Source organism: Tarenaya hassleriana, unplaced genomic scaffold (genome assembly GCF_000463585.1).
Source record: "Tarenaya hassleriana unplaced genomic scaffold, ASM46358v1 Cleome2, whole genome shotgun sequence".
Taxonomy (NCBI): domain Eukaryota; kingdom Viridiplantae; phylum Streptophyta; class Magnoliopsida; order Brassicales; family Cleomaceae; genus Tarenaya; species Tarenaya hassleriana.
In genome coordinates this window covers 7253960-7280569 of record NW_010965372.1, presented here as the reverse complement: position 1 = coordinate 7280569, position 26610 = coordinate 7253960, and the positions used below count along the sequence as shown (strand labels likewise).

At 38.1% G+C, this 26610-nt stretch overlaps 8 protein-coding genes and 1 long non-coding RNA gene across 18 annotated transcripts in view; 3 read left to right on the top strand and 6 right to left on the bottom strand.

The window, feature by feature from the left end:
• Nucleotides 1-2495, top strand: part of LOC104812848 (uncharacterized protein At4g18257) — a 2885-nt gene extending 390 nt beyond the window's left edge. The window contains exons 1-5 of one of the 3 annotated variants that reach the window (XR_002024153.1): nucleotides 7-377; nucleotides 813-1136; nucleotides 1607-1839; nucleotides 1943-2022; nucleotides 2312-2495. Coding sequence is in view for 1 of the 3 variants with exons in the window: in XM_019202467.1 (XP_019058012.1) it covers nucleotides 100-377; nucleotides 813-1136; nucleotides 1607-1769 (765 nt within the window). In the remaining 2 variants the exon portion in view is untranslated. The other 2 variants (XR_002024154.1, XM_019202467.1) reach the window with 2 other exon arrangements.
• LOC104812849 (3-oxoacyl-[acyl-carrier-protein] synthase I, chloroplastic) lies at nucleotides 2431-5819 on the bottom strand. The gene is made up of 7 exons (XM_010540227.2): nucleotides 5293-5819; nucleotides 4244-4675; nucleotides 3675-3848; nucleotides 3425-3538; nucleotides 3225-3326; nucleotides 2826-2892; nucleotides 2431-2715 (listed from the first exon to the last, which is right to left on the bottom strand). Exons 1-7 carry the CDS (start codon nucleotides 5743-5745, stop codon nucleotides 2648-2650), a joined length of 1410 nt encoding a protein of 469 aa, XP_010538529.1. The 5' UTR covers nucleotides 5746-5819; the 3' UTR covers nucleotides 2431-2647.
• Nucleotides 5820-7431: 1612 nt separating this feature from the next.
• Nucleotides 7432-8067, bottom strand: LOC104812846 (agamous-like MADS-box protein AGL29). The gene is made up of 2 exons (XM_010540225.1): nucleotides 7861-8067; nucleotides 7432-7785 (listed from the first exon to the last, which is right to left on the bottom strand). Exons 1-2 carry the CDS (start codon nucleotides 7987-7989, stop codon nucleotides 7534-7536), a joined length of 381 nt encoding a protein of 126 aa, XP_010538527.1. The 5' UTR covers nucleotides 7990-8067; the 3' UTR covers nucleotides 7432-7533.
• Nucleotides 8068-10444: 2377 nt separating this feature from the next.
• Nucleotides 10445-16261, bottom strand: LOC104812845 (probable starch synthase 4, chloroplastic/amyloplastic). Of its 2 annotated transcripts, XM_010540224.2 has the most exons (17): nucleotides 16044-16261; nucleotides 15123-15468; nucleotides 14944-15025; nucleotides 14294-14865; nucleotides 13842-14140; nucleotides 13710-13761; nucleotides 13394-13516; nucleotides 13234-13309; nucleotides 12977-13161; nucleotides 12685-12879; nucleotides 12512-12583; nucleotides 12077-12286; nucleotides 11766-11891; nucleotides 11529-11678; nucleotides 11374-11435; nucleotides 11178-11253; nucleotides 10445-10829 (listed from the first exon to the last, which is right to left on the bottom strand). In XM_010540224.2, exons 1-17 carry the CDS (start codon nucleotides 16187-16189, stop codon nucleotides 10647-10649), a joined length of 2955 nt encoding a protein of 984 aa, XP_010538526.1. In that variant the 5' UTR covers nucleotides 16190-16261; the 3' UTR covers nucleotides 10445-10646. The 2 variants fall into 2 exon arrangements, with proteins under 2 accessions (XP_010538526.1, XP_010538525.1); XM_010540223.2 differs by having other exon boundaries at nucleotides 13842-14865.
• Nucleotides 16262-16596: 335 nt separating this feature from the next.
• LOC104812842 (UDP-N-acetylglucosamine transferase subunit ALG14 homolog) lies at nucleotides 16597-18641 on the top strand. Of its 6 annotated transcripts, none has more exons than XM_010540215.2 (6): nucleotides 16597-16690; nucleotides 17298-17477; nucleotides 17570-17709; nucleotides 17898-18029; nucleotides 18129-18188; nucleotides 18266-18641. In XM_010540215.2, the coding sequence occupies exons 1-6, from the start codon at nucleotides 16672-16674 to the stop codon at nucleotides 18440-18442; spliced, it is 708 nt and encodes a 235-aa protein (XP_010538517.1). In that variant the 5' UTR covers nucleotides 16597-16671; the 3' UTR covers nucleotides 18443-18641. The 6 variants fall into 6 exon arrangements, with proteins under 6 accessions (XP_010538517.1, XP_010538523.1, XP_010538518.1 ...); XM_010540221.2 differs by having other exon boundaries at nucleotides 16644-16742; XM_010540216.2 differs by lacking the exon at nucleotides 16597-16690 and adding an exon at nucleotides 16714-17133.
• A 43-nt stretch (nucleotides 18642-18684) lies between these two features.
• On the bottom strand, nucleotides 18685-20235 carry LOC104812843 (probable purine permease 10). Its single transcript, XM_010540222.1, has 2 exons — nucleotides 20149-20235; nucleotides 18685-20033 (listed from the first exon to the last, which is right to left on the bottom strand). Exons 1-2 carry the CDS (start codon nucleotides 20177-20179, stop codon nucleotides 18904-18906), a joined length of 1161 nt encoding a protein of 386 aa, XP_010538524.1. The 5' UTR covers nucleotides 20180-20235; the 3' UTR covers nucleotides 18685-18903.
• LOC104812844 lies at nucleotides 19886-20450 on the top strand. Its single transcript, XR_771636.1, has 2 exons — nucleotides 19886-19976; nucleotides 20193-20450. It is a non-coding gene; the product is annotated as an uncharacterized LOC104812844 (long non-coding RNA).
• A 984-nt stretch (nucleotides 20451-21434) lies between these two features.
• Nucleotides 21435-23338, bottom strand: LOC104812841 (probable WRKY transcription factor 28). 2 transcript variants are annotated; one of them, XM_010540213.1, is made up of 3 exons: nucleotides 22761-23338; nucleotides 22138-22281; nucleotides 21435-21980 (listed from the first exon to the last, which is right to left on the bottom strand). In XM_010540213.1, the coding sequence occupies exons 1-3, from the start codon at nucleotides 23216-23218 to the stop codon at nucleotides 21569-21571; spliced, it is 1014 nt and encodes a 337-aa protein (XP_010538515.1). In that variant the 5' UTR covers nucleotides 23219-23338; the 3' UTR covers nucleotides 21435-21568. The 2 variants fall into 2 exon arrangements, with proteins under 2 accessions (XP_010538515.1, XP_010538516.1); XM_010540214.1 differs by having other exon boundaries at nucleotides 21435-21968.
• A 2055-nt stretch (nucleotides 23339-25393) lies between these two features.
• The window catches only part of LOC104813342, a 4596-nt gene continuing 3379 nt past the window's right edge, over nucleotides 25394-26610 (bottom strand). Inside the window, exons 9-11 of the mRNA XM_010540902.2 lie at nucleotides 26578-26607; nucleotides 26070-26483; nucleotides 25394-25943 (exon numbers count right to left, since the gene is read on the bottom strand). Coding sequence (XP_010539204.1) covers nucleotides 25665-25943; nucleotides 26070-26483; nucleotides 26578-26607 — 723 coding nt within the window. The 3' untranslated portion in view covers nucleotides 25394-25664. The remainder of the gene's footprint in view (nucleotides 25944-26069; nucleotides 26484-26577; nucleotides 26608-26610) is intronic.

The window sequence follows — 26610 nt, the reverse complement described above, 5'->3', positions numbered from 1 at the left end:
TCGGAAGAGAAGCTAGCAATCGACAAAACCGGGGATCGAAGTCTACTTCATACGAGATTTGTGTATCTACATCTTGAGAGAGTGAGAGAGAGAGAGAAGATGGGAGGCGAAGAAGAAAGGAAGAAGAGGGTGGTGGTGGAATCTCTGGGATGGCTGACGGAATCTTCAATAATGCCGAAGAAGCACCGCGCCATCGAAGGCGTGGGTCCTTCCTCCATCATGGAGCTCAAGGCTCAGCTCTACAGATCCCAGGAAGAATCCAAAAATTCCAAGGATTTGGCCTCCTCCGACGTTCACTACCACCGCGCCAAGCAGAGGATCGCTGCGCACAATTCCTTCTCCGGAAAGAACTCCGGCGTCGAGGCTCGCGCCCGAAAGTAAGTCGCTATGGTTAGACGTTTTTGGCTCTTTCCGGTTACATGATATTTGGGAATTAGGGTTTCTGGGATTGGGTCTTGATTTTCTCCGTGCCGAATTCGAGTTTCGTATCTCCATGTCTGGGTAAGATAAGTTTATCATTGAACTTCTTAGATTTAGTGCGGTTGTTGATCTCAAATTTGATACGAAGGAAAGGTTTTTAGAATTTGGGAATTAGGTTTGTTTCAACAATTTGGGAATTATATGGCTTGATTTCCAGTTTTTGGCTATGGACAAATCATCACGAGCTTATCTTTAGGCTTCAGTTCCTCTGGAAGTGTAGACAGAGAAGCTACATCCTCTGTTTCGGGTTTTCTTTAGCACCAAACCCTGCATTATTTTGTTTGGTTACATGATGGAATGTCTTTTTCTATTTTGTTGTTTGTGAAACAAAGAGACAAGCTCGAGCTTAAAGCAGTGAAAGATGGATCTGCAAGCTATGCAGCTTTGGAGAAAAAGGCCGAGTTGTATGAAAAGCTTGTAAGGGGACAACTGTCTGACGAAGAAGATCAGGAGAAGTATTGTGTCGATTTCTTCCGGAAGGGTATAGAACAAGAAGAACCACTCCAACCGGAAGGTTCTGCATCAGCATTGGCACCTCCCGACGATGAAAAGGGTGAGGATGAAGGTGATGAGGGTTCTCTGTTTAGTACCAGCTTTGTCGGACCTGGACGGACTGTTGGAACAGCCAACACGAGTGATCATGTCCGTATGGTCAGGTAAATCCTTCTACTTTTGTTAGAATGATGAGTTTGCTCCGTACATAGCTAAGAGGGTAAAACAAGAAAAACACACCCTATATATATTGTATATTTACTCATATAACGTTGTATTTGTGTAAATGAACGTGAATAAGCATCCATCTGAATAGGGATGAGTAATTTGGTTAATGACTGAAATAACCGAATAACATATGACCGTAACCGAACCAAATACGATATAAAAAAAAATGGTTATGATTTCTCTAGAATTGAAGAAATCTCGAACCCGAACCTAATGAAAAATATAACCAAAAAATCCGAAAGTTTCTTTGAAAAATTAGTGTTTTTATCAATAAAAACCGAAAACTAGCTGAACTGAACAAAATCTAATATAGAAACCAAATTGTTATAGTTTTTCTAAACCCGAATATAACGGGATCCGAAATGCCCACCCTAAATCTGATGGGCTTATGTGAGTGATCTGTCAGGGAGGTTCATGAAGAAGTGAATCGAGCAAGAGAGAAAGCAACGGAGCTGAAACAGAGGAGGGAAGAGCAGGCAGCAGCTCGTCGGGAGAAACTCAGACAGGCTTACCTTCGCAAGCAGCTCGAGAAACGTAAGGCTCAACAACAACAAGCCACCACAGAATGATGGGCCAACCACACATAAATTTGGGGATGTGTTCTCTATATGCTGCCGCCATTAACAGGGAGCTGTTCAAGTGTGTATCAATACCATCTTTGTCATATATGTGTGAAAATGAATAGCTTTACATGATATGATGATTTGTTTACAGAGTCTTATCAGAGCTTCTCTTTTTACAGGAAACAAAAAAAAAAAAAGACAGTAAATGGAGCTTTGGTTGGACATTTAAAAAAGGTGATAGTCTCCATATTCACGACAAGTAAGTAAATTCACCAGTTGATGGGCAATAAAAATGCAAGCTTTTAGCGACCCTTTGGCCGTACAAACAGAGAAATTTGTAGAAGACCTTAACTCTTAGTACTCCTAGTCAAGTCTACTCCCAAAGGCCGAAACTTTGCTACCGAAGAATTTGTTCTTCTTCCTGAATTTGCGAATATCAACCAGCCTAGATTCACTCTTTTAAGAATGTAGTGTTGATTATATAAATGCAGATGAATAAATGGAAAAAAGAATGAAAATACTTATATTGCACCAATATTTTATTGCAGACTGCCAAGTTATGCCCGATTCCGAGAACGTCTTGAATATTTGTAGATGGCTTTCATGTACCAAAGGTCAATCCATAGGAGAAGTTCTAGATTCTGTGAACTAGTTCTGTTCGATCAAATGTCATTATTACCATATCCATGGATCAACACATAAATAAAGGAACGAAGGCAATGTTCCGAGTCCGAGGATAGGAGTACAGAACAAAATCTCATCAAGAACGGTAATGACGAAAGTCAGAAATCGACGGCAGCATTTAAATGACTTGTGACCCAATAAACTATAGGAAGAAGATGATACGAAGAGAAGAGACGGGGGATCTGGAAAACTGTCATCTTTCAGGGTGTGAATGCAGAGAACGCCACGACGGAGTTGTGTCCACCAAACCCGAAAGAGTTTGATATGGCTGCGAGAACAGCCAAGAACAAAATCCGATCAGAGAACTGTATCAGTGAATGAATTGTGTATAAAATCCCATTTTTTTCACAAGGGTATGAATTAGAGATGTTCACTTACCGACATTGACCTCGTGTTGCTTCTTCACGTTGGCGACCGTGTCGAAATCCACAGCCGGTTCCGGGTTCTGTAGTAACGAGTTTCCCATGTAAGAAAAGAAACAGGGGAAAAGTCATAACCTGTGGCAAATCCAAGACTCTAATACGTGTATGTCGGCCACTGAATAAATGTGAATCAACATTAGGAGCTCGCTACTGCAAACCAAAAGTCCCAAGCTCCAACCTTTACAAATCTAAAGTCTAACTAATTTGAGGTATCCTAAGTCTAAGCAAGATGGGTAATCAAAATTCATCCGCTACGCTGAATTTTCCGTGTAAAAGCTTTGATTTCCAAAGATACGAAAGTAAGGTAGGTAAAGGGAATGAGTACGTAAACGAAGGAAAAATATATTATACGTACAAATTGGTTGATGGAGGGATGCAACCATCCAGTGGTGATGGCCTTCACGGTGGCAATGGCTTCCAAACCACCAGCTGCACCAAGGCAGTGACCTATCATGGACTACACACACGGAATCCAACTCAGTTTTAGGGAATGCAACAGCAAAAAAAGAAAAATGATAAATCAGAGTATCAAGAATCTCTAGAGTTGGAATGAACCTTGGTGGCATTGATTTTGATCTCTGAAGTGTTCTTGAACACTTTCTTAATTGCATTGATCTCAGCAAGATCACCCGCCAGAGTGGATGTTGCGTGTGCATTAATGTAATTCACCTAGAAATTCACGAAAATCATAACTCAAGAATATTCAAATGTGGGTCTAAATATATAATACTAAAAAAAATCATTCTTCTCCTGTTACGAACAGCAAAAAACTCGGTTAGCCTGAAAAAAAAAACGATTTTTTTACCTCCTCGGGTGATACACCAGCATCTTCAAGGCATCTCTCGATGCAAGAAGAGACACCAAGCCCATCAGACCTTGGATCGGTCATATGGTAAGCATCACAATTAATAGCCCCTCCGAGGTATTCTGCTATAATAGGAGCACCTCGTTTCAATGCATGTTCCAAGCTCTCCATCACCTATGGGAAAGGAAAACAAAATCTTGAGGAAACGTCATATGACATCTATACACTGCCATACTTGATTCATTTATCCAATTACACAGAGCAGGCATGCAAGTATCCAACAAGGCAGCTTCAAGTACTCATCCACCTTTTGTGGTAGCGGACTCTTCCATCCCAACAGAGCCATCCAACAATCTTAATTTCATTCCCATCTATCTCTGGGTTTAGACCAATAGATAGAATTCCATTATAATTTGTAATAAATTTAACCTGTTATTCTTGGCCTTACTCAGCACCATCAGAACTCTTAGTACATGCATTCATGATACAAGTACATGAACAACAAACAGAAATGTATGTATGTGCATTTGTACATTCATCATGAGAATATGAAGAGATCTGAAACTAACCAGTACACCGGCTCCTTCACCCATGACGAACCCATCTCTGTCCTTGTCCCATGGCCTTGAAGCAGTTTTAGGGTCATCGTTTCTCTGGGACAGAGCCCTGCAAGCAACAAAGCCTCCCAACCCAATAGGAATAATGGCGGCCTCAGTTCCACCAGCGAGCATCATATCAGCCTCGCCCCGACGGATGTGATTCGCAGCCGCATAAAAGCAGTAATTTGAAGTGGCACAAGCAGTTGAGATGGAATAGTTCGGACCCATAAGACCAAGATCAATTGCCAGTAAGGCAGAACCCATGTTTGTTATGGCATAAGGAATGAAGAAAGGAGTTATTCTCCTGTGACCTTTCTCTATCAGAGCCTGAACACCGTCTGAAAAGACGGTCAGACCACCCATACCAGTTCCAACTAGTACTCCGGCTCGTATCTTATCAATCTGCAAGGAATTCAAAATTGAGAAGAGCTAAGAGATCAGATGTCGAAAGCGCCTTCTTAGAATTCAAAGAAGAGAGAGAAGAAGATAAAAGAAGAATCTCCTTGAACCATGGCATAAATTAACTCCTACTCTTCGTCGTCACTGGTGTACATTGTACACTAACTAATCTATTTCAATCACATACACATCTAAGCCACTTCAAAGCTAAAGCCCGACATGACAGGAGAAAATGCTAAAATTGTTCAAAATCGAACACTAACAATTGAAACATCCCAAGGTCCTCGTGAAAATTGGCAACGGCATATATCGCATCCAAGTTCACCAAAATTGCAAGATAGATTCTCATACAATTCATAATTTCACAATGTAGGAGCCAAATGAATCATAAAAAGAAACAAAACCCACCAAAAAAGTTCTTAACTTTAAAATGATAACGCAACTAGCTACTCATAACTCGCGAACTTTCCACTATTTGATTGAATCAGCTGAAGGACCAAAACGCAGGAGTGTTGCACTTGCACCTTGCTATTATCGAAATTCATAAATAATGAATGTACCATCCAACGATTGAACCATTGAAAAAAAGGGCAAAATCAGAAATTTAAACCAAAATGCACCTTGTTAAGCTTGTCACCCCCAAGATCCGCACTCTCAAGAGCCTTCTTCCCGGCGACAATGCAATACTTCAAGCAATCGTCTTGCCGGCGGTCGTTCTTCCCATCGATATACCCTTCCGAGCTAAACCCACGGATCTGGCCACCGAACCGGGTCGGGAACTTGGACGCATCAAATCTGTCGATGTTGCTGATTCCGCTCTCACCGGCCAACAATTTCTCGTAGTAAGCGTCCACATCATTTCCGAACACCGACACGAGACCCGTACCCGTGATTACGACCCGTTTATTCGGGTCGGTCTCGCGTTTCGGCGCCGAAACGGCGGCGGACGCGGCGATGAAATGCTGTTTCCTTGTGGGTCTCGCATTGGCAATCTGATGGGACTGTCGATTGGAGTGTTTCCGAAGGGGATTCGGCGGCGAGGCGCGAAGAGAGGGCGATTGCAGAACTTGCATGGCGAATTCAGGAACTGAGGGGGGGGGGAGAGAGAGAGAGAGAGCGACAATCACGATGTTGTGGAGTAGTGTGATTTGCGTTGTGAGTTCAGATTTCAGGAGAGCCCCAAAAATACTCAGAAAAGAAAACTAAATTTACCTAAAAGTCCCTATATTTTATAATTATGAACTATTTAGCCTCGTTGTCCTATTTCCTACTTGAACTACCCAGATTTAACTTTCAAACATGTTTTTTTATTTATTTTATAGAGCAATAAATCATGTTGACAAATTCTACACAATCTCTTCAATCGGAGGAACAGAAAATGAAGGCCATCCATCATTCCGCATTGACCAAATTTAATAGCAGTTGCTGCCTCGGCATTTTACACTTTCCTTTTTTTTTTTTGAAGCAACACACAAATATAAAAAGCTCATTTAGTACAATATCAATATCACAAAATTATAAACAACTGATTTTTTTTCCAATATATTTGTTAAGTTATTATCAAAATATGTAAATCTTCTAAAAATATATTATCATTTTTAAAGTTTCATGGAAATTAAATTTACCGAGAGGTATTTTTTGTACACTACCAACATCGGTTTTTTTTTTGTAAATTTTTCCAACTAAAGTTTTTTATACATTATAAGCATCATAAAATTATTGATTTGAAGCATCTAAAAAGTTTTTTATTGTCTTCATTGGCAATATTTATAATTAATGTCTGTTAAATGTCCATATATTCGTAGAAAACTTCCCCAAAAAATCTTTATTAACACAATGTGATATATATATATATATAATATGTATAACTATATAATAATTTTTCATTTTTTAAAGAATAATACTTCATATTCATATAGTTAGATATTTTTGTAAAATATTAAACTATTGCGTGTATATATATATATATATAAGCGCGTGAAAACTTATATATAAAGAAATTTTATTATGTTATTGAATAGATATATATTAAAATATTTCATTTTATATAATCAAGCGCATTAAAAAATAGATATAATCACTTGTTTGTGTGTATAGATTAGTATTTTTTTTAATTAGTTATGGTTATATTTTACCTAAAAGGGTCGACATATCAAACTTTCTAAATAAATATTACTTTTATTAAATTTAAATTTATTTATGTTTATTTATTCACTTACTAATATGTTTACATCTTATCTACTTGAATAAATTACATATTCATGACGCCAATTTTCCAAAAAGTGGAGAATAAAAATAGATCTAAAATTGTATAGATTCCCGTGAAAAGTTACGTGAAAGATGTATATCAAATATAGTGTCGCATTCGCATATGAATACGAGTAAGTTCACTCGAGAACGTTACATAATTCATGCGTTTTATAAATATTTATAAATTTATAGATCACACGATTTATATATTTATTTACACGAGTTAGAATATATAAGAAAAAAATAATAGTATAATGTTACAAGAAAAAACAATATCAAATATTGGCGTAGCTGGTTCAGTATTTTTATTTTTTAATCGGAGATCAAGGGTTCGAACCCTGTTTTTTGGGAATAGAGTAATCTTTGACACCAAATTTTTATAGTTTCGTGCGGTGGTCCAAAAACGAAAGAAAAATAATCTGAATGTGAAAAGTTTAAAGGTGTCGTCGGTTAATAATTAAACGCCATTAAAGAAAATCCGTGAACTATCCAAAAAAACCGCAATAATAAGAAGGAAATACATAACAAATTCCATTATAACAGATTCTTTATTCTCAAATTCAAAACTAGTACGGTATTTGGAATTTTTCTGAGCATTGATCATATGACAATTAATATTTCTTCTTCTTGTTCTTGTTTTTGCTCTTCTTCCTGGGCTTAGAACCCTCTGGCTTGTTCGGAGTCTTATCTTGCGAGAGCATCGTCAGCCTCGACGAAGCTTCCATTTCCAGAGCTCTGCCGTACACCATCTGTCGAAGAGCTTCAAGTTTGCTCTTGAACTCGTACAGTTCCCCCAAATTCATGTCATTCACGTCCTTAATGTTGTTCCTTTCACGCGTCTCCTTCAATTTCTCCTTCAAAAACTGCGACAAACCATAGGAAATATATCAACACATATATATACACACACACAAACTCTTGTGAAATTATATATATACTTCTCCGCGGAATTTCTCGATCTGCAACTCGTCCTCGAGGCGGCGGAGGTAAGCTTGAGAGTTTTGAAGGCGAGCATGCTGAGAGGAATCGCCATAAGAGTAGGGTTTTCCTTCCGGGGAGAAAACCATCGTACGGCCACGTCACTTGCTCCTTGTTACAACAAGAGGGTTTAGGTTTCTGCTGTTGTGTGTTGTGTGGTCTGATTTCCTCAATTTATAGATGTTTTTTTTATAGAGAAAATGGGGTTAAAGTCTATTGAATTGTGTCTATCTAGAAAGATTTCCATCTTCCATAATTGGCTTTAATTATTCCTCATTTTATAATTTTAAAAAATATAATATCTTTTTATTAAAATTTATTAAATCATAAAAATTTTGAAACCGCCATTAAAACCTATATAAAAAAAAGCACTTGTGGAAGAGTTGATGTTTTTAGGAAGAGTTTGGTTAAGGATTGGAATCCAATAAATACAAACAAATTTAGATATTTATTCATCTTTGAGCTGAAAGTAGAAATTTTATCTCGTATTTACATTTATATTATTAAATTTTAGAGATATACTCATATATATATGTATGCATGTATTTATGGGGTATTTTTTTTAACACATTAATGAGGTTTTAGTTTATTCTTGGTCCACCTTCCTTATTTTGCAAAGTGTTTATTGTTTTTCCTTATTAGTCTAAACAATATCATATTTATTTTCAAATCTAATTATTTTACCATATAATGAAATTAAATTTTAATAGGATTTTTTTTAAAAGCTAAAATTTATTGAAATACATATGGTAAAAAATATGGCGATTTTTAATTTCTTATTCATTACCACTTAGATTTTACATTATTGCATGCAATTTAGTATTTACAGTTTCGGCCTTCGACCGGTTCTTGTGGCCACCGCACTTAACCTCAGTCTTGAAATGGGCTTTATACATTGAAATCTCTCGCTTTTGGGCCTATTTATTTTGGGTCGATCTCTGGTTATTATGTGTAATAATTACGAAAAAAAATAACATATTAAAAAAGAAATAAGTTTAATTACAGATCCATCTGACAAATATTGTAGTAACAAGAGCCAAAAATATCATGAAATTATATTATTCTATTACTAATATTATCATATTGCAACTAGTTGATATTATTATAGAGTAAAATGGGGCTAGTGTGCAAAAAAAAACTTTGTGAAATATATATATTTTTTTCAAAACCTTTACATTCGATATGATAAATTATCCAAAATATCCCTAGTCTTAATATTTATTATCCAAAATATAATAATCTCTTTAAAAAAAGGGAAAAGAATATGTTCTTTACGTCCATCACATATCTTTGCGGCTTCTCACATTTACTTCTCTCCTCTCATATTTATTTTCATTTATAACATAAATTTATTTCTTTTAATCGAATTATTGCCAAAACATTTATTTTAGAAAGATAAGAAAAATTAGTTTTATAGAAGATTTAGTATTAAATATATTTATTTTCATAAATACATATAATGTCGCATGTTTAAACATTTTATTACAAATCATGATAAATTGATATAACTGATTATATAATGCTCCAAATTTGATATGAAATCTGCCAAGCAGCAAAAGTCAAAACTGCCAATAACAAAAGTCAAACCTACAAATCTCTCTAATAGCAAAATTTGCGAACATGTAAACCTGCTAACCCATCAAACCTGCAAATCTCCAAACCTACAAAATCAATATTGATCTTAACCATTTAAATTAATTTATATAAAGTTAATATTAAATTTATGTGTAAAGCTAAGCTAATATAATCATTTTTATATCAATAAATCGAGTTAGTAATTGAAAAAAAAAATGAAGTTTTTATAAGACGAGTAATATCATCAATTATCCAACTCCAAATTCATCAAGGCAATTTTCAGAGACCTCATAATTACTTTTATTAGTTAAAGATTTGTCTGGTGCAATTTTATTTCATCATTCAGGATTCTGCATGTGATCTCACTATTTCTTATTAACCCCTTTTAATCGTTGGCTAATCATTAATTAGCGACTCCTCATTTATCTTGTTCCAAACAATAAAAGTCAAAGCTACCAACCAGCAAAACTTTCAACATGTCAACGTTTTATATGAGGAGAGTAACCACAAAAGCAGATGTGTTCAGCTTTGGGGTAATAATTCTGGAGCTTCTGATGAAACGGAGGCCAACTGGAGTGATCGATGAACGAACACCACGACTGACTTTACGTCAGTTTGCCGAGAAATCACTTGCAGGTGGAACAGATGAGATAATGAAGGCTCTAGATCCAGATATTACCTTTTCTGTCATCCCTCCGAAATACGAGGAAGCCATTGAAGCTCTGTTTGTTCTGTACAAGTTCTAGACCTGAAGACCGACCCGAAATGAACGAGGTTCTTACTTATCTCATGAAGGTTAGGGGGAAATTGCCTGAAGATGATGATGAAGGGTTTAGCATCAGCTAGGGTTTAGGGTTCTGTGTTAGAACAAAACCATAGAAGCAGACCATAATTCAGGATTCTGTGTTGAAATAACATGAGCAGGTCTAGAACACCCTGTAGAGAGATTGGACTGATGAACAAGCAGTGTAAGCAGTGAAACGAATATATAACTCTCTATGTAACAGAAATGTGATTCGGTTTCGTATTTATGAACAGATAATATGTTAACTGTGTACAACAAGAATGACTCTAACCTTTTTGTCCAAGTTTTTACTCGTCTGTCTGATTGCAATGACTATCGACACTTTCTCTGTCTCTGGGGGAAGAACAAAGGTTTGGCTCTAATAGCTCAGGTGCGATTTGTTCCTGCTGCTCTTGCTCTGGCAACTGATCTCGCGTAAAGCTCCTCATACTGAGTAGCCGACGATGTCCAACTGAAATCTATGTTCATGACCTTCTCAATAAGTCGTTTCCAACCTTCTGCATTGTTCTTGTAATGATTAAACGCACGCTCCAGAGCATAATTCAACCCCTGTTTCGAAGAATTTTTTGTCAGATCACACGATCCAAGATGGACAATGACAACAGATTATTGCATCATAGATATACAGATTATTGCATCATAGATGTATATCAAGAAGCCAGAAGAAGTGAAAATGGTTTTCCATAAAGGGGGTCAAGAGGTATTTGATACATTATTTACAGTTCATGATTTATGTATGGGACAATACACAAAAGGGTCCATATAGATTCAGTTGAAATGTGATTAGGGCATTCAAATAGATTCAGTTGGATTGCAGAACATGGGCTATTTGCCGAAACAAAAACTAACGACGATAACTACTAGAATTGGTTGTTCAGAGAGAATTGAGATAATCACCTGCTCATCAGCAGTAGTAAACGTGAATCCATTCTGGAACTGCATCGGTATTGTATCATCATCAACATCAAAGACACTGAAATTGACGAACGAAAAAAAAAACCATTATGAGCCTTTTTTTTACAATCGGGGAGATGATCTTTCTGACCTTTGACATGTGAGAGATAATGCTTAGATAAATTATTGTTTGTTTTACCTGTCATTCAAGCCACCGGTCTTCCTGGCGATTGGTATGGTGCCATACCTCATGGCTATCATCTGCATGGAAAGAGAGCAAACAAAACACCCAGAGTTATGTGACTTCAGCTTATTACTGGTGTCAAGTAGAGAATTAAGCTTAGCGATGCATACCTGTGTAAGCCCGCAAGGCTCAAATATTGAAGGAATGATGAATATATCTGATGCTGCATAGATTGAATGAGAAAGAGATTCATCGTACTTCAGTATCAGGCGTACATGATCATGATTCTGAAACTGGTGCTCTATACCCTCAAATTCCCTCTGCAAAAAAATAAAAACGATGATATAGAAGATGAATATAAGAGGAGAGAGGCGAGGGGGAGAACCAAGAAGAGATTGAAGATGTACCTGAATATGAGGGACTGGGCTAGAACCAAGAAGGACGAACTGTCCACCCAACTCTACCGTTCGGTATATTGCATGTCTGATTAAATGCACTCCTTTCTGTGGGACCAATCTTGTAATGCAACCAACCTATTGAGACGATGAATTAAAATTTAACTGGTTAACTTTCTCAAGAATCGGTCACAATCCTCAAAAATGTGTGTGCATGCATCTAAGTTGTCCACGGTCCATATGAATGTGTATGGTGCAAATCGTTGACATCATCTTAACAGTAAACATCAATCAATCAGTTCAGCACTTCGGAATTGATTTACCAGAGGTCGTCTTCCAGTAGATGATGAAAGTCCCAGTTGCCGCCTAAGCGCATATTTATTTTCTTCTTTCCCTTGAAGATCATTAGCACTATACTGGGCCTTGAGGAAAGGATCAGTGGCAGGATTCCATGCATCTGTGTCAATGCCATTAAGAATTCCGATGAACTTTTTCGAGTAGAAATTGAGTGTTGAATGGAGTCCTCTTCCGCCCTGTAAGCTCATTAAGGGAATAGGTTTCACAATCACCCACAAGGCTTTTGAGTTTTGATAAATTTCAAAGTACTTATTGCATATGGCTTACGATAACCCTTTAATTCTAAAAGTCTCCAATGATTATAAATTCCGATAAAAAAAGTAGGGAAAGACGACATATAGTATCTCCTCAACCAACTAAAAGTTAATGAAAAGGATGAAAGACCAACAAAAATTATGTACCTCGGCTGTTCGAACTTCTTGAGCATAAGTAGGGGAAACGGTTGTCACAATGTTTGAGAAAACTATTGCTCCCTGGATAAGAAAGGAGGGAATAGAAAATGGGTAAAAGGAAAATGTCATATAATCCACTAATTATGTTGGTCATAGTAGAAATTCAAGTAATTATCAACCACCTTAACAGGATTGATCCTATCTTCGGAAGAATTATCCTGCATCCTGTCTGGTCTATTTAGTTGGCTGACATCAAGTCCACAAGATGCCAATTCTGAAGCAGGTGCATTTCCTTGGTACTCGAAATTATGGCATGTAAAGCATATTCTTGCAGAATTCAACCCCTTTGGAGCATATAGATCCCAGTAAAGCGGAGCCTAAACATCAAGGAGAGTTTCAAAACATATAAAAAACAAAAAAGATAACGTACAAGCTAAGAGAGAACATTAAGCTACTAAGATATATAAACCATACAACAAAAGCTGTTTGCCAGTCATGACAATGTATGATGTCAGGTTTCTTGCCGGCATGAAGAAGCAATTCAAGCGCAACACGACTAAAATACGAGAAGCGTTTAAAATCATCATGCTCCCCATAAAACTGTCCTCTCCAGAAGAATTTGTTTGGATGATGAGGCTCGATAAAATATACGGGCAAACCTGTAATAAAAATTCTGTATTTCACTGGAAACCAAAAGAGAATGCTTGTAAACAAAACCTCACAAGACTAACCTTCGACGGTGCCAACCCAGATTTTATTTTTATAAAGCTTCCCATCGAAATATGACTCCACAACACTATCTAGGGCCTGTGTGAATAATTCAGCAATCAACAAGAATGCCTAGATAAAGCTCTCTTCTCAAAATCAAAATCTTTATATAGCTTAACCTACCCTTAGGTCCCGAATACGATCATACTGCATGCAGTCATACTTGGGAAGAATAATCTCCACTAGATGTCCTCTTCGTTGCAATGACTTACCAAGACCCGTCACAACATCCGCCAAACCTCCCACCTGAAATGAAAATTACATAAAAGGGAAGGTAAAAAAATACACGCCAGAGGTAAACAACTAGACAAAGGCTAAGAAATACATATTATACTTTTCTCTTCTCGAGTTTCTATATTTTAATCCTGAATGTCCTGTTATATGCTTTTACATCAGAAAATCAAGATCAAAGCAAGCTTAGGGGGTTAGCTAAACACACCTTAGCTACTGGTGCCATCTCAGCTGCAATGTTAACAACATATAACCCTGGACTAAAATCAACATATATGAAGAGAACAAGTTAATTTTCAAAAAGATTTGCAAGCGAAAATAAGCATTTGAAAGGTGATACCTCGTCGGTGATGACACTAGCTTGAGGAACACAGAGATGGCTTCGGGTTCATTTTTATCTTTGCATGCGATATATGTATCATGAATTCTTCTGTCTCTCTTCCACACCATTTCTCTCAGTAAGTTTGCATCACTGCTTGCTATTTTCTTTTCAAACAGCCATCCATCAATGGCTAGTAGTAAACGGCTCCAAAAATCCCAGGGCATATCATTGACTGGCTCATCTATAGCTTTTTTCCTGCTTTCTTCCTTCAAGTTTTCAAGTGTTTCTTGGAATTCTTGTATAGATTCTTGGTACAGCTGAAAATATGAGAATATGTCTGCATCAGACTTTTCAAGACGCTCCTCAAGTAACTTTATCTTCTGTTGCATAAGCTCATTATGCTGTTGCATATTTTCTGATGATACTTTATAAAGACTGGCCTCTTTAAGGGATTCCTCGAGTTTATCAACCTTTTTCTTAAGCTCTTGATTTTGTTGCAAGACTATGACGGCTTGCTCTGCCTGTTTAGTGGCTCTATCTAACAACAGCTGCAGATTCTCTACCTTCATCCATAAATCCTTGCATTCGCCTTTAAGTGTAGAAAGCTTCGATACATCTTCTTGAGAAACTAATAATTTAGACCCCAACTCCTTTACAGAAGATTCCAGACCCGAGCACTCCTTTTCCAACATAACTACACGTTCATCTGTATCCTTAACTTTGTTGAGATGTGCCTTAAGTACCTCTATGTCGTTTTTCAAAGAAAGATTCTCTGTTCTCAATGAGTCTAGCTCTTCGCTAAGAAATTGAACATAACCATTGGTTCCTGGAGGGGAAACCATTTCATGACGGAGCTTCTCCAGTTGTTCTTCAAGAAGCTCCACACGTACTTTCTCCTGGGCAGCAACTCTAATCCTTTCATCAGTCTCGGCCAATTTCATTTCCAATATGTTGATCTCTCCTAGCAATGCCTCCTTCTCACTGAGAATCTTGTGAAGATCATCAAGGGCAGTGACACGTGCTTGGTCAAGGAGAAGAATATCTGGAGAAAATTTATAAGGAAGTGATTTATCTCTTCAAAAACAGAAAATACAAACAATTGACTGCATATGAAACATACTTTTTTCTGCATTTCTTATCATGGACATTAGTTCCTCAAGTTGATCACCGGAAAGCTGCTCGCCTCCACCTCTGTTTATGGCCTGGAAGCGTGAAGAGCGTATTCAAAGGCGGGTTTTAAGTATTAACAGTTATAAATTACTGTTCCAATAAAGTTAAGAACCAAAACAAACTCCAAACCAGAGCTTTCGAAACTTCAGGAACAGTTATACTGCTCAAGTCCTCCCGACCTCCATGTTCATCATCTATGGTGGCGTGAGTATGCTCCTCCTCTGCAGGTTCACTTCTAAGCTGACTTTCTTCGATGGTTTGTGTACTGTCTTTCTTTCCAGGGTATTCATCCACTTGCTTAGTTTGTGATGAGGCATTAATACCAACTTCCTTTTCAGCGTCTAACCTGTGGATTGGAACACTGTCTGCAGAATCATTTTCAGGTCCGGGTTCCTCATCACGGCTGCGCTGAAAATCCGAATTCACCGGGACTGATTCAGGGGTTCCTTTCTTGATTTCTTGTCTTTTACTGGAGCTGAAGGTATGCCAATAAATATCAAAGGGATTTCCAGCCGATGTTCGCAAAATAAATGGAAAACGGCTATATACAATGCAAACGAGAAATTCAGTATCCGGATGGCATGCTTTGGAACAACATCCAACGGGAAAGAATATCCCCTATTCGTATCAATTCATATTCATTGGCTAATTTCCCCTGGACAAGTTAAGATATTTTTCATACGACATCCCAGAGTCACCTGGCCTGGCAATCGAAATCTAAAATCAGTTAATTCAGACCAAATTCACAACTACAACCATTTGCCCAAATCAAAACCGAGAACATAGAAATCAAAACGCCAACTTTCAGAATTAAGAAAATCGAGACCAGAGAAAAAAACACAGACATGGAGGCCCGAGAACTCAAAATGCCCAGCCGAATAAGAATTCAAAGGTACGACAAACACATCACGTAAAGCATCTGAAAATGGAATCACGAGAATCAAAACGCAATGCTCTCGTCACCTGAAACAGGTTACCTTCTATAATTGGAAACACAATCCGAACAAACACGAATCAGAATACGAACACGGCAATGGACCCAATACTCACTCGAAACCACGTTGTCGCATCTTGCAAGAAGCGGGAAGCAATCGACGCGAAGGAACGAGGAAGAATCGGGGACTTCCTTGTTCCCTGTTGCAAGTAAGCCCCGTTAAACCATAGCTCAAGAAGCAGCTAGATAGCTTCGCCGCCATTGATGGACGAGAGAGGGGGGGGGGAGAGGGGGAGAGAGAGAATGGTCGCTTCAAATGAAGCGCTTCGAAACTCAAATATCCTCACTTTTTTGTTGGAACTGTGTAATATCTTCTTCAGGGGTTTAGTATCTTGAGACTGTAATTACATACGCGCAGGTGCACCACAAGACAAAGTAGCCGTCATTTGCGTGTGCCACGTGTATAATGACTTATCAAAATCGAACGGCTCTGAAAAATGTGGGATCCAAACGCGGGTTCACGCGCGTATGCCACGTGCAAGCTTTCGCGTCATTTACAGCCGAAGATAATGGCCATTTATGTATTCTTATTTAACGGAGATTTGTTTTGCGTTTTGAATTTTGCGTTTGGCGTTTTGCGTTTTGCGTTGTACTCCTGACTCCTGAGTCCTAACCGAATATGAACCGGAAGAATTGGTTTGCAATTTCAGATTTGATTTCCCGATTCGGTTATCGTGCTTGTTGATGTGTTTCGGCTCTCGCGGTAAAATAAAATCTCTTCTTCAGCCTTCGAAGGGGATGTTTTCTTTGCTGATGTAATCGATCTTCTGCTTCTTCTTCTTCTTCGATTGGATCATTTGTTGTTTTTCTGGTTTGGATCAATTTCAGCGTGAGATTGGTTACAGGTTGATTTGCAGTATTGGATTTTGGATTTCTTTGGGAAACAGACGGCTGCGTTCTTAACCTGTTAGTCTATTAAACAGGTTCCGAGTTTGATTTTAAAAATCGCTCTTTTTCGTAATATTAGATCTGAACTTGTTGTCTCATCGGAGTTTAGTCTCCATTTTGAGTCAAAGGGCCAAAATTCTGAACTTTAGATCCATCTTCTCTTGTTTTATGACAATTTGGGTAGATCTGAGTTGGATTCTGCGTTTCGAGTTTTGGGCAATGTAGAGGTTTCCCTTGGAGTTGTTCATATGTTGTCGGGTAGCCTCTTAATGAAAGCGCAGGGATATATGTTTTGTGTGTAGTAGTCTGTATTTTCCCTTAATTTCCTCTCTGATTATCTTAAACTGTTTCAATGATGTTTAAGCATTGGATTCATATTTTTTTTTTTAAACAATTTTGTTATGCAAATGTGTTTTGAACAGAGGAAGATAGCTGCTGTTTTTCCTCGAATATGGCTTCGATCGTTGTTAGCCTTGGTTCCATTGTCATGAGCTTGGCAATAGTTCTTATGGTTCGGATTGTGTATGTTATATACCAGTGTGGCAAACCCTTTCGTAGAGGAGCATCAAAGTCTTTTAGTACTCTCATTGTTCTAGGTTCTGGTAAGAAGAGAGATCTGTTTTTTTTTTCCACTGGAAGCAGTATTTTTTTTTCTGGGCACATAACAAAATTGGATATGGGTTCTATTCTGCAGGGGGGCACACAGCTGAGATGTTGAGTCTACTCTCTGTTTTGCAGAAAGATAGATTTAAGCCGAGGTTTTATATTACTGCAGCGACGGATAATATGAGTCTCCAGAAAGCTCGTGCTTTTGAAGATTCGGTAGCTGAGAAGGTATAGCTGAGAAGCTCATACTTTTCCTGATGCTAATTTATAGCTTATAGTTATTTGTAGTTAGTTTGTGTTTAGATTGCATGACTGATACTGTCCTCTTCAGCATTAAATTGGATAATTATTTAACAAAGAGATTATTGAATATGTTCTTGATCCTTGACATGGCTGTGACACTGCCTGGCGCGAAGGAAGGTTCTCCACAGTTCATGCAGATCTACCGGAGTAGAGAAGTTGGCCAGTCTTATGTGACTTCTGTTTGGACTACCCTTGTTGCTATGGTTCATGCTCTGTGGCTAATGATTGGAATCAGACCACGAGTGGTATTACTTCTATATCAATGTTTTCTGTGAAATTCTTGCATTAAGTTATTCTTAGTAAGATTTTTGAATCAGGTTATTTACTAGCTTAAAAACTGTCAGGTTCTATGCAATGGTCCCGGGACCTGTATTCCTCTGTGTGTAATCGCTTTCTTGTTCAAGGTTTGTGCATGCTGTCTCCTGAAATTTTTTATCTTGCAGCTCATTCCGTTAACTGCTTGGCTCAACCATGGTTACAGGTCTTTGGAATTAGATGGTCATCCATCTTTTATGTTGAGAGTGTAGCAAGGGTGAAAAAGCTCTCACTAAGTGGCCTCATTCTTTACAAACTGAGGGTGGCTGATCAATTCTTTGTTCAATGGCCACAACTTCAAAAGAAGTATCCTCGAGCTCATTACGTCGGATGCCTTATGTAAAATGATTGTCTCTCTATATTGGTACTCTTCTTACACCTAGATTTAGTTACAGTCATGTGAGATAACTAGAAACTCTTCTGCTTTGTTTCCAGGATATGCATTACATTTTCATAATAGAGGATTAGTTGCTACGGAAACAAGCTGTTAAATATTTAACTTTTGCAATTGAACTTCTCTGAAGAACAGTTGTTGATGATAATCCACTGAGCTTAAAATGAGCTTTCTGTAATCTTCTTCAAGTCTAAACCAGAAAAAATATAGTATATATTAAAGGTAAAACCACTCCCTATTACATCGATGCAAACTATTCTTGACTGGGACTTCATTCTGAGTTGCATCATGAATAATGTATTGTCTATTCTTCATTGTACGATAGATTCAGGCTGATGAGAAAACTAGGTTACTCGATGAGTCTATGTACTCGTGAAAGTAGGACATCATCTGTGTGGACACATATCGGCCTATCTCGACTGCTCGTCCATCTCTTCTGGTATTGATGGGTTTGAGGACTCCATTATGGGGGTTCCATGCATGTTCTTCATTTTGTTCTCATCAAGATAGTGTTGGTATGCATAGGAAGTGAAACCCCAAATAGCTAAGACCATGGAAATCACCTTTAACCCATTCATTTTGTCATGGAAAATGATCACAGCCAAGATAGGAACCACAGGCAGACCCAGAACACTTATCGCGTTTGAGAACAAAGAGGAAAGCTCAAAGATCAGTCCTGTACCACCGATAGAGAATACCTGCCAAGAGACAGCAGTCCAGACCAGGTTCATGATGTAGGATACCTTCCCAAGTTTGTATCTTTGCATCTCATGGTTTAAACTTCTCCACTCGCCACTAGCGAAAAGCCCTACCATGCTAACGAAACTAGCAACTAGCCCCAAGTAGATTATCATGTCCATGACTACTGAGAAAGTTTGCCTCTTTAGGACTTTGCAGAAAGCTAGCTGTTGAAGGGATAAGACAAGACCATATCCAGCAGAAGCACCAACTGTGCATATGAACCCTATGGCATACTTTCCTTTCGAAACTTTTGCAGAATTCTTTTCCTCATCGTTGAAAGCGAGGAGGGTGGAGGAGATAGTGAGGAGAAAAAGGGCATTCAAGATGAAAGGAGTGAGTTTCAGTGAGTTGAGGAAGTAAGAAAAGAAAGCATTGAAAGCTAGCTGGGATGCACATATAAGGGAATAAGTAGACACTGGTAGGTAAAGCAACCCGATAGAGTACAAGTAGCAGTCAGCTCCTACAATGAGTCCTAGCACGACATAAACTGATCCAACACTCACAGGTGAAGCTGGTCTGAAATTTCCCAAAGTTGTGGTCACATCTTCTTTGACAGGTGACAGGAAGTAATAAGGAAGCAGGATAGGGAAACCTACAAGCTGAACAAGTGTTGCCAGCCATTTGCTCTTTCCTCCATTGTCATAGTACATCCTGCCCAAGATTGTGGCAACTGTTTGGCCAGACAGGACAAAGAACGTGTAGCTACCAATCCGGAGCCACTTTCTGAAACTCCTTGACTTAGGTACTGATGAATTCCTGTCTTCCTGCTCTGTTGGATTTGGTTCTTTTTCCTGTTGAACTGGCAAAGTAAGAGGGAAAATGCAAAAACCCAGTTTAATACTTACACTAGTTGTGAATGATCTATAAGATATATCATTCCATCATTTTCCATGAACTGATTTATGATGGCTTACCAATGACTTGGAGTTCTTGATCCCCTCTCATGGTGAATCTGAAGCAACTTCTTGGGAGATGGATTAGGAGGAGGGAAGGGAAAGATAGAGAGGGAGAGTTCAAGACTGCTTATATAGAAACGTTAGGCAGCTTACATCCAATTCTTTTCTTTCTTTCTTTTTTGGGTTTTCTATCACATGGTTTGCTGCCCTGCCCTTTGGTATGTGTGAAGATACATCTATATACGCAGGGATTAGATATTGGTCACCGTCTATGCTTTCATTGATCTTGGCCCACGTTCAGTAAATTTCACCTATATCCCCATCTGTTGAGGTGAACTAAATGTTGATCTTGTCTTGTAGCAACTGCAATCTACCTTAGTTTTTGACCAAGAATTGTCATCTCTCTCTCTCTCTCTCTCTCTCTCTCTCTCTCAAGAAGAGGAGTGATGCATTTGGTAATACATATGTCCGTGGTCGACGTATACACATGTATGATCTCTCGAGGAGCCCACGTTTGAATCCAGTGACATAGAAAGAAGATGATTATCTTAGAATGAAATTTCTTCCTTCCTTTTTGTTTTTCTTTGAAACCCAACTTGAAGATGACGTGACCTTTGAAACACACTTTACTTGGATCTACTTGACGTCATGTGTGACATAAAATAGGAGCCCCAAGTCATGATTTTTTCTTCTTCTTATTATTATTACATCATCGTACGTTTTCTTTTTATGTAACATGAAAAGGTGATCCCACGGGGTTGTGAAATTTTGATCATGCACATTAGAAAACGAATTTTCTTCTGTTTCATAGGAATATTGTGCAAGTAGAATTCATCCATGACCATAATTCAACTAGATCCATCATTTATCGTCATAAAAACTGCAGAACAAAGTGAATCGACTGGTGCATTATAGCTGTGGAAATTAAATCTCAGGGTAGTTTGGGTATTATTATTGTATGCACGTAGGATCGGCACCTTTAATTATAATTTATAAAGCTAATGCGTTAGAAAACATTGCATAGACATGGAGGATCAACACCTTAATTGTAAAGTTAATGCATAATGAATGCGTTAGAAAACATTACATAGACATGGAAGATCGTCGCCTTAATTATAAAGTTAATGCATTACAAAACATTACATAGACAATGGAAGAACAGCAACTTAATTATAAAGTTACGTTGTATTCCCTATTCAACAAAGACGGACCCATCACGGATCTTTGGATTGTACGGATGATCATTACAACACGTGATAAAATACCCATGCAGTTAAATGCCTAAAAAAGGAAAACGAATATATATATAATCCTCTCAAGATCATCGACCCACTAGCTAAAATATCAACATGCTAAAGAGAACAAAACCAAAAAAGCTATTAGTGTGTGTATATATAACATATAATTATAAGTTATGTATATACGTAAGTAAGTCTCGTCAAGGCTCGTGCTTGAAGAAAAGAGAGGGGAGAATCTCCTTCAAAAGCCCATAATCACTGCCTTGTGAAAAACCCGAGTGCTGTTGAGAACTAGGGTTCACGTTCACACTGTCATCATCGCCACCACCACCACCGCTTTGACTTTGACCATATCCATGCGTCAGCGCTGCCGCACCTCCGCCGTGGACGAGACCTTCCGCCGTCCTCCTCATCAAGAAATCATGGGCTAAGGTTCTTGGATCGGCGGAGGTGCCGGAGAACATTCCGGCGGCGGAGCTTCCCCTGAGATTGGTCGGGATCGGGTGGTTATGTTGGCCCTCGTAGGTTGTAATAACCACCGTTGGATCTTGGTACGATCTCTCCACGCGTTTCTTGACGTTGCACCTCTGCGTCGTGCATCTGTAGTAACTCCTGTTAACGAGTTTTTTTTTTTTGGTGTTATAGTGGTTATGCATGCGAACCAATATTGTGCATATACTAATACGTAATATATAGAGATAAATAATATCATCGTGTGTATATATATACATATATATGTGTGTGCGTGTGCGTGTGTGTGTGTATATACCTGGGATAAGGGCTGTTCTTGACGGCTTTTTGGCCGTATTTTCTCCATCTATAACCATCTTCGAGATGTTCGACTTCGCTCTTAGTCATAAACGCTACTCGAGGCTCTTTTCGCTTCGTCTCCTCGCTCTTCTTCGCTTTAACTCTGAATGTATAAATATAAAACAAGAGATTCCGTATATATATATTAATTAAAGACCGAAGAAGATTATCATGATCAAATTAATTGATTTTAAAAAAAAAAATATAGAGTACAAGAAAATGGACAAATCTTTGGCTGCTGCGCATTGATCACGTGATTAGCGAGCAAAACCTCATTATTCACAGACAGCTCGATCGGTTTGGACCCATCAAGATTTTCTTGTCCATTCATAGCGAACTATAAGCCTATATATATATAGTAGCTATATATATATATATATGGAGTTCCCAAGAACATGTTTCGGAGAAATATAAACTTTGTTATTTCTTGAACCAGTGAACTGATCAGCCAAGAATCCTCCAAGAAAACATTTCAAGATATGATTCACTTATTAGATCTTGCATTTCAACTTCAACTCCGCATTATCTTAATTTTCTCTAATTATGAGCTGAATGAATTAAGCTGAAAATTCAAGAACTTACGCTTTCTTAGAGCATTCTCCTCCACAATCTTCTTCATCACCTCCTCCTCCACCGGCCATCGCCTCCCTTTTCCTGCGGATTCTGCAGGATTCGTCGGGATGATCGGCTTCATTCGAGGAATTACAAGAGACAGAAACCCTAATACTCTCAGTAGCTGCGCCAATATTACCACCCTCGTCATGTCGATATTGTTTAACATCGTTGTCCTCTTGATAGATTGAAGAGAAAACCTCGGGAGAAGACGGGAACAGACCGAAAGCCTTCTCGAGCGACTCGTAGTCCGCCGATGAACTGTGGAGACAATCATTGAAGCTTGTTGGTATAAAGTTTCCATAAGCCGACGGCCCTTGAACAGAATCATGGGGATTGATGATCTTGTGGTCGTGCTTGTGATCATCCTCGTACAGGTACGATGAAGCATACAGGTAGTTGTACATATCTTTTGTTTCATTAGACATGACAACTAATAGAAGAAGAAGAAGAAGATGAAGTTTTTAGATTGGTTTAGGTTTCTGGGTCTAATTTGCGAACTATTGGGTCAGCATTTGTCCATACTTGTGCCTTTTGAAACTCAAACGAGAGAGAGAGAGAGAGAGAGAGAGAGAGAGAGAGAGAGAGAGAGAGAGAGAGAGACTAAATTGGTTTGGAGGATCAAACCAAAACAAATATAGACATATACATGTAGCAATCTCGTTTTGGATGTGAACTGAAAACTATATATGACGACAAATCTTGGAACAGGAATTTTCCAACATGCCCTTTTTCGGTACAGAAGAACGCTGGAGGGTTCTCCAATTAAAAAAAAAGTTGACAGCGAATAATTTTTAAAAAATAATGTTAACATGAAAAATGGGCACATAAATCTTGTATACAAATTTAGTGTCGTCAAAAAAAGACAGTGGATAAAATAGAGAGCAAAAGCGTTATAATTACCCTTTGTAATAATTTCTTCGTGGCTCTATATGGCCTTAATTAGGCTTTGAATGAGATTTTTTTTCTTTCAATAATTTGTGTAAATTAAGGATAAGTCCACAATATCCCCCAATTGGGAGAGTGCAATCAGTGGCTTCTAATGAGGAAACATTCTAAACAATCTGCGTTTGTTGGTGCTTAAACGCCTAATTGTTTTTTTAAATGAAATTAATGCATATAGTAATATTTAATTCAGTGGACCGTTTCATCGTTGATTGAAAAAAGCCGTACACTTTATGTTTCTAGATTGTGAGGGAAGGCTTACGTAATTGACGGAGTCATGCGAAGCCTAATCGCTTAACTCTGACCGGCAACCGGCAAACACTCAGTCTTCCGGTCACTTTTTGGCGCAAGAGGGAGGGGAAGAGACAGTCAAACGTTTGGAGGGGCGAAAAAGATAAAAAGGCGTTTTTGGGAGTATTAGGCTGCCACGTGTAATCACCGGCACCGGCATTTGACCGTAGCCAGACGCATCACCCGGCACGTGCGAGACCTCCCTCCATCCATATGTCCTTTTAATTAGTTTCTTATGATTAAATCATTATTAAAATTTCTGAATATTTTTTAATCATGATCTTGTCTATATTATTTTGTAAAAAAAATGTTCCTATTTTAATACATCAATGGATGGTAATATCTATTTCTAATGTTTTACTTTTATAAATTGGTCAAAAGTATATATTTTAATAGGACCGAACTATAGTTATTTTCACGGAATGAAGCGTTATGCTGACGGATACATAAAGTCATGACATTTTGTCAAACTCTTTTTCACACTAAGCTTCTCAAACCATGGCATTTAAATTATGTAATCGCTTAATACATAGATATACTCATTTTTTATGTAAATTTTTTTTTATAGTATTGTAACAATCTGGAGTGACCCAATAAAAACCGCACAACGGGATTTTTTTTATATAAAATAAAAATAATTAGAATAATGATACAAACAGCTAATTGTGAAAAGGTGGGAATATGAATAGATATAAAAAGCCTAACCGACAAGATAAATCAGAAGGGAGCCCGTTCCCTCAACTTTCCATATGGTCAAAGTAAAACATTCAATAAAAATCAAAATACAAAAAAAAAATCATGACAGAGAAAGGACAAAAAAAAAGGAGAAGGAAAGTTTTCTTAAAAACTAAAAACAATGTAATTACTGTCACTTGGAATCATTAAAAGTTACAAAATCAAAATTCTCTACATATATATAAAGAGAGATCCTTAGCTACAAATGTGTATAAGTTGAATTGTATGACCCACTTGTGGGACATGTACCTAACTTTCCAAATATAGTTTTCTTGATGAGGAGGAAGCTTTTTCTAAAGTTTACCATTAATACACATTTGTATTGATACCCCCAATTATTATATTTTAGTATAAAATCATAAAAAATACATACATGTAAATTATAATACGTGTAATAATCTATATAATCCGGTAACCACTAAATCTATATAATCCGGTAACCACTAAATCTATATAATCCGGTAACCACTAAATCTATATAAAAAATTATTAACCTACTTTATTTACTACTGTAGTTTTATCTTTGGCTAATATTTTGAGTAAAATTATTAACCTACTTTATTTACTACTGTAGTTTTATCTTTGGCTAATTTTATCTTTATAGTAATAATGCCTTTCTTACAATAGTAAAGTAGAGTTGAAGTAAAGATACTGTCTGTCAAAGGAACCAAACACTAGTGAGTTATGTGTTTCCTACAGTTAAAAGCATAAGCTGAAGAAAAACAAGTCGTGGAGGTTAGTGAGCAAAGCCAACTGAAGAAAGATCTCATCCTCCAAGAGAAGACCTAACTTGAAACACACGTAAATGGAAGTTTTCGACCTTTGAGATCAGGAAAAGGGCGAAAAGAAAAACGGAAATGGAAACAAAGAGGAGGAAAGCCGAGCAGGGTTCGATCATCTCGATCAGTAGCTGTTCTGCCATAGTTGCTGAGCCTGTTTAGAAGCATGGGTTTGTGCCACAGAAGTGTCTCTAGGGTTTTGATGGTGATGGTTATGCTCCATTGACATGCCTGCCTGTGAATAGTAAGGGCTCATATACCCGAAATGCTGCTGCGATGGCTGCTGTCTGAATCCCCCCGGCGGCTGCTGGTTCTGACCAGGAAAGCTGTAATATGTGCTTCCCGGTACTACCGACACCACACGTGAGTTCTGTCCTTGAAGCCATGCTTGCGAACTTTCGTTCTGAGATCGATCAAGAAAAAGTATCGGTTTTTAAGGTTTTGAGTCCTTGAGAGATGGTTCTTGGCTTGTATTTGCAATGCCCAGAAGGAACAAAAAATATATCAAGAGTTGTGTTCTTGGTTTTACCTGCTGAATCGATGCAAAGTGATTGCTGTCCTTGAACTGTGAGCTTAAGACATCATTATTGTCATAACCCATCGTGGTATTTCCGGTGCTAGATTGGTTCAAGGGGAAGTTACCTCCCGGGACGTTACTTGAGGCGCCAAACCCGTAAGCCGAGGGAACAGCTGCTGACTGAGGAAGATTGCTGCTTTTGTACTGTGGAAGCATTGCGGCTAGAGACTGAGGGTACGTTTGCTGAAAACCCGAGGGCATGTAGGGGTAACTCTGAGGCAAGAAAGGGTAACTGATCATATTCGTGTAATGTCCCAAAGGCAGCGTAGGCTGAGAGTAAGGATGCATGGCGAGGTGTTGAGCCAGAGCCGCTGGTCCCGGGCCAGTATTTGCGCCAGTCGTGGATATATTTGCAGCTCTTAGTGCCTGTGAATTCATGGGTAAGAATGATCAGTACGAGTTCGCATCAACAAAAGGGGTTTTCATGAAAGAAAAAAAAAGAGTACATGAAAGGAATTACCTCTGCCATAGAAATGGCTGGGCCAGGAAGGGG

Excerpts from the sequence above, each read along its gene's own strand:
- LOC104812849 (XM_010540227.2), bottom strand. The coding sequence starts at position 5,745 with ATGCAAGTTCTGCAATCGCCCTCTCTTCGCGCCTCGCCGCCGAATCCC. Across the intron at positions 4,676-5,292 it reads GGGGTGACAAGCTTAACAAG|ATTGATAAGATACGAGCCGG; the intron begins GTGCATTTTGGT and ends AATTCCTTGCAG. Across the intron at positions 3,327-3,424 it reads TCAAAATCAATGCCACCAAG|TCCATGATAGGTCACTGCCT; the intron begins GTTCATTCCAAC and ends CCGTGTGTGTAG.
- LOC104812846 (XM_010540225.1), bottom strand. The coding sequence starts at position 7,989 with ATGGTTTTCTCCCCGGAAGGAAAACCCTACTCTTATGGCGATTCCTCT. Across the intron at positions 7,786-7,860 it reads TCGAGAAATTCCGCGGAGAA|TTTTTGAAGGAGAAATTGAA; the intron begins GTATATATATAA and ends GGTTTGTCGCAG.
- LOC104812845 (XM_010540223.2), bottom strand. The coding sequence starts at position 16,189 with ATGGCGGCGAAGCTATCTAGCTGCTTCTTGAGCTATGGTTTAACGGGG. Across the intron at positions 15,026-15,122 it reads CTGAAGTTTCGAAAGCTCTG|GCCATAAACAGAGGTGGAGG; the intron begins GTTTGGAGTTTG and ends TCACGCTTCCAG. Across the intron at positions 11,436-11,528 it reads AGCCTTGCGGGCTTACACAG|ATGATAGCCATGAGGTATGG; the intron begins GTATGCATCGCT and ends CTTTCCATGCAG.
- LOC104812842 (XM_010540215.2), top strand. Across the intron at positions 17,478-17,569 it reads TCTCATTGTTCTAGGTTCTG|GGGGGCACACAGCTGAGATG; the intron begins GTAAGAAGAGAG and ends TCTATTCTGCAG. Across the intron at positions 18,030-18,128 it reads TTGGAATCAGACCACGAGTG|GTTCTATGCAATGGTCCCGG; the intron begins GTATTACTTCTA and ends AAAAACTGTCAG.
- LOC104812843 (XM_010540222.1), bottom strand. The coding sequence starts at position 20,179 with ATGAGAGGGGATCAAGAACTCCAAGTCATTG. Across the intron at positions 20,034-20,148 it reads TCAAGAACTCCAAGTCATTG|TTCAACAGGAAAAAGAACCA; the intron begins GTAAGCCATCAT and ends TTACTTTGCCAG.
- LOC104812841 (XM_010540213.1), bottom strand. The coding sequence starts at position 23,218 with ATGTCTAATGAAACAAAAGATATGTACAACTACCTGTATGCTTCATCG. Across the intron at positions 22,282-22,760 it reads GGAGAATGCTCTAAGAAAGC|AGTTAAAGCGAAGAAGAGCG; the intron begins GTAAGTTCTTGA and ends TTATACATTCAG. Across the intron at positions 21,981-22,137 it reads AAGAACAGCCCTTATCCCAG|GAGTTACTACAGATGCACGA; the intron begins GTATATACACAC and ends ACTCGTTAACAG.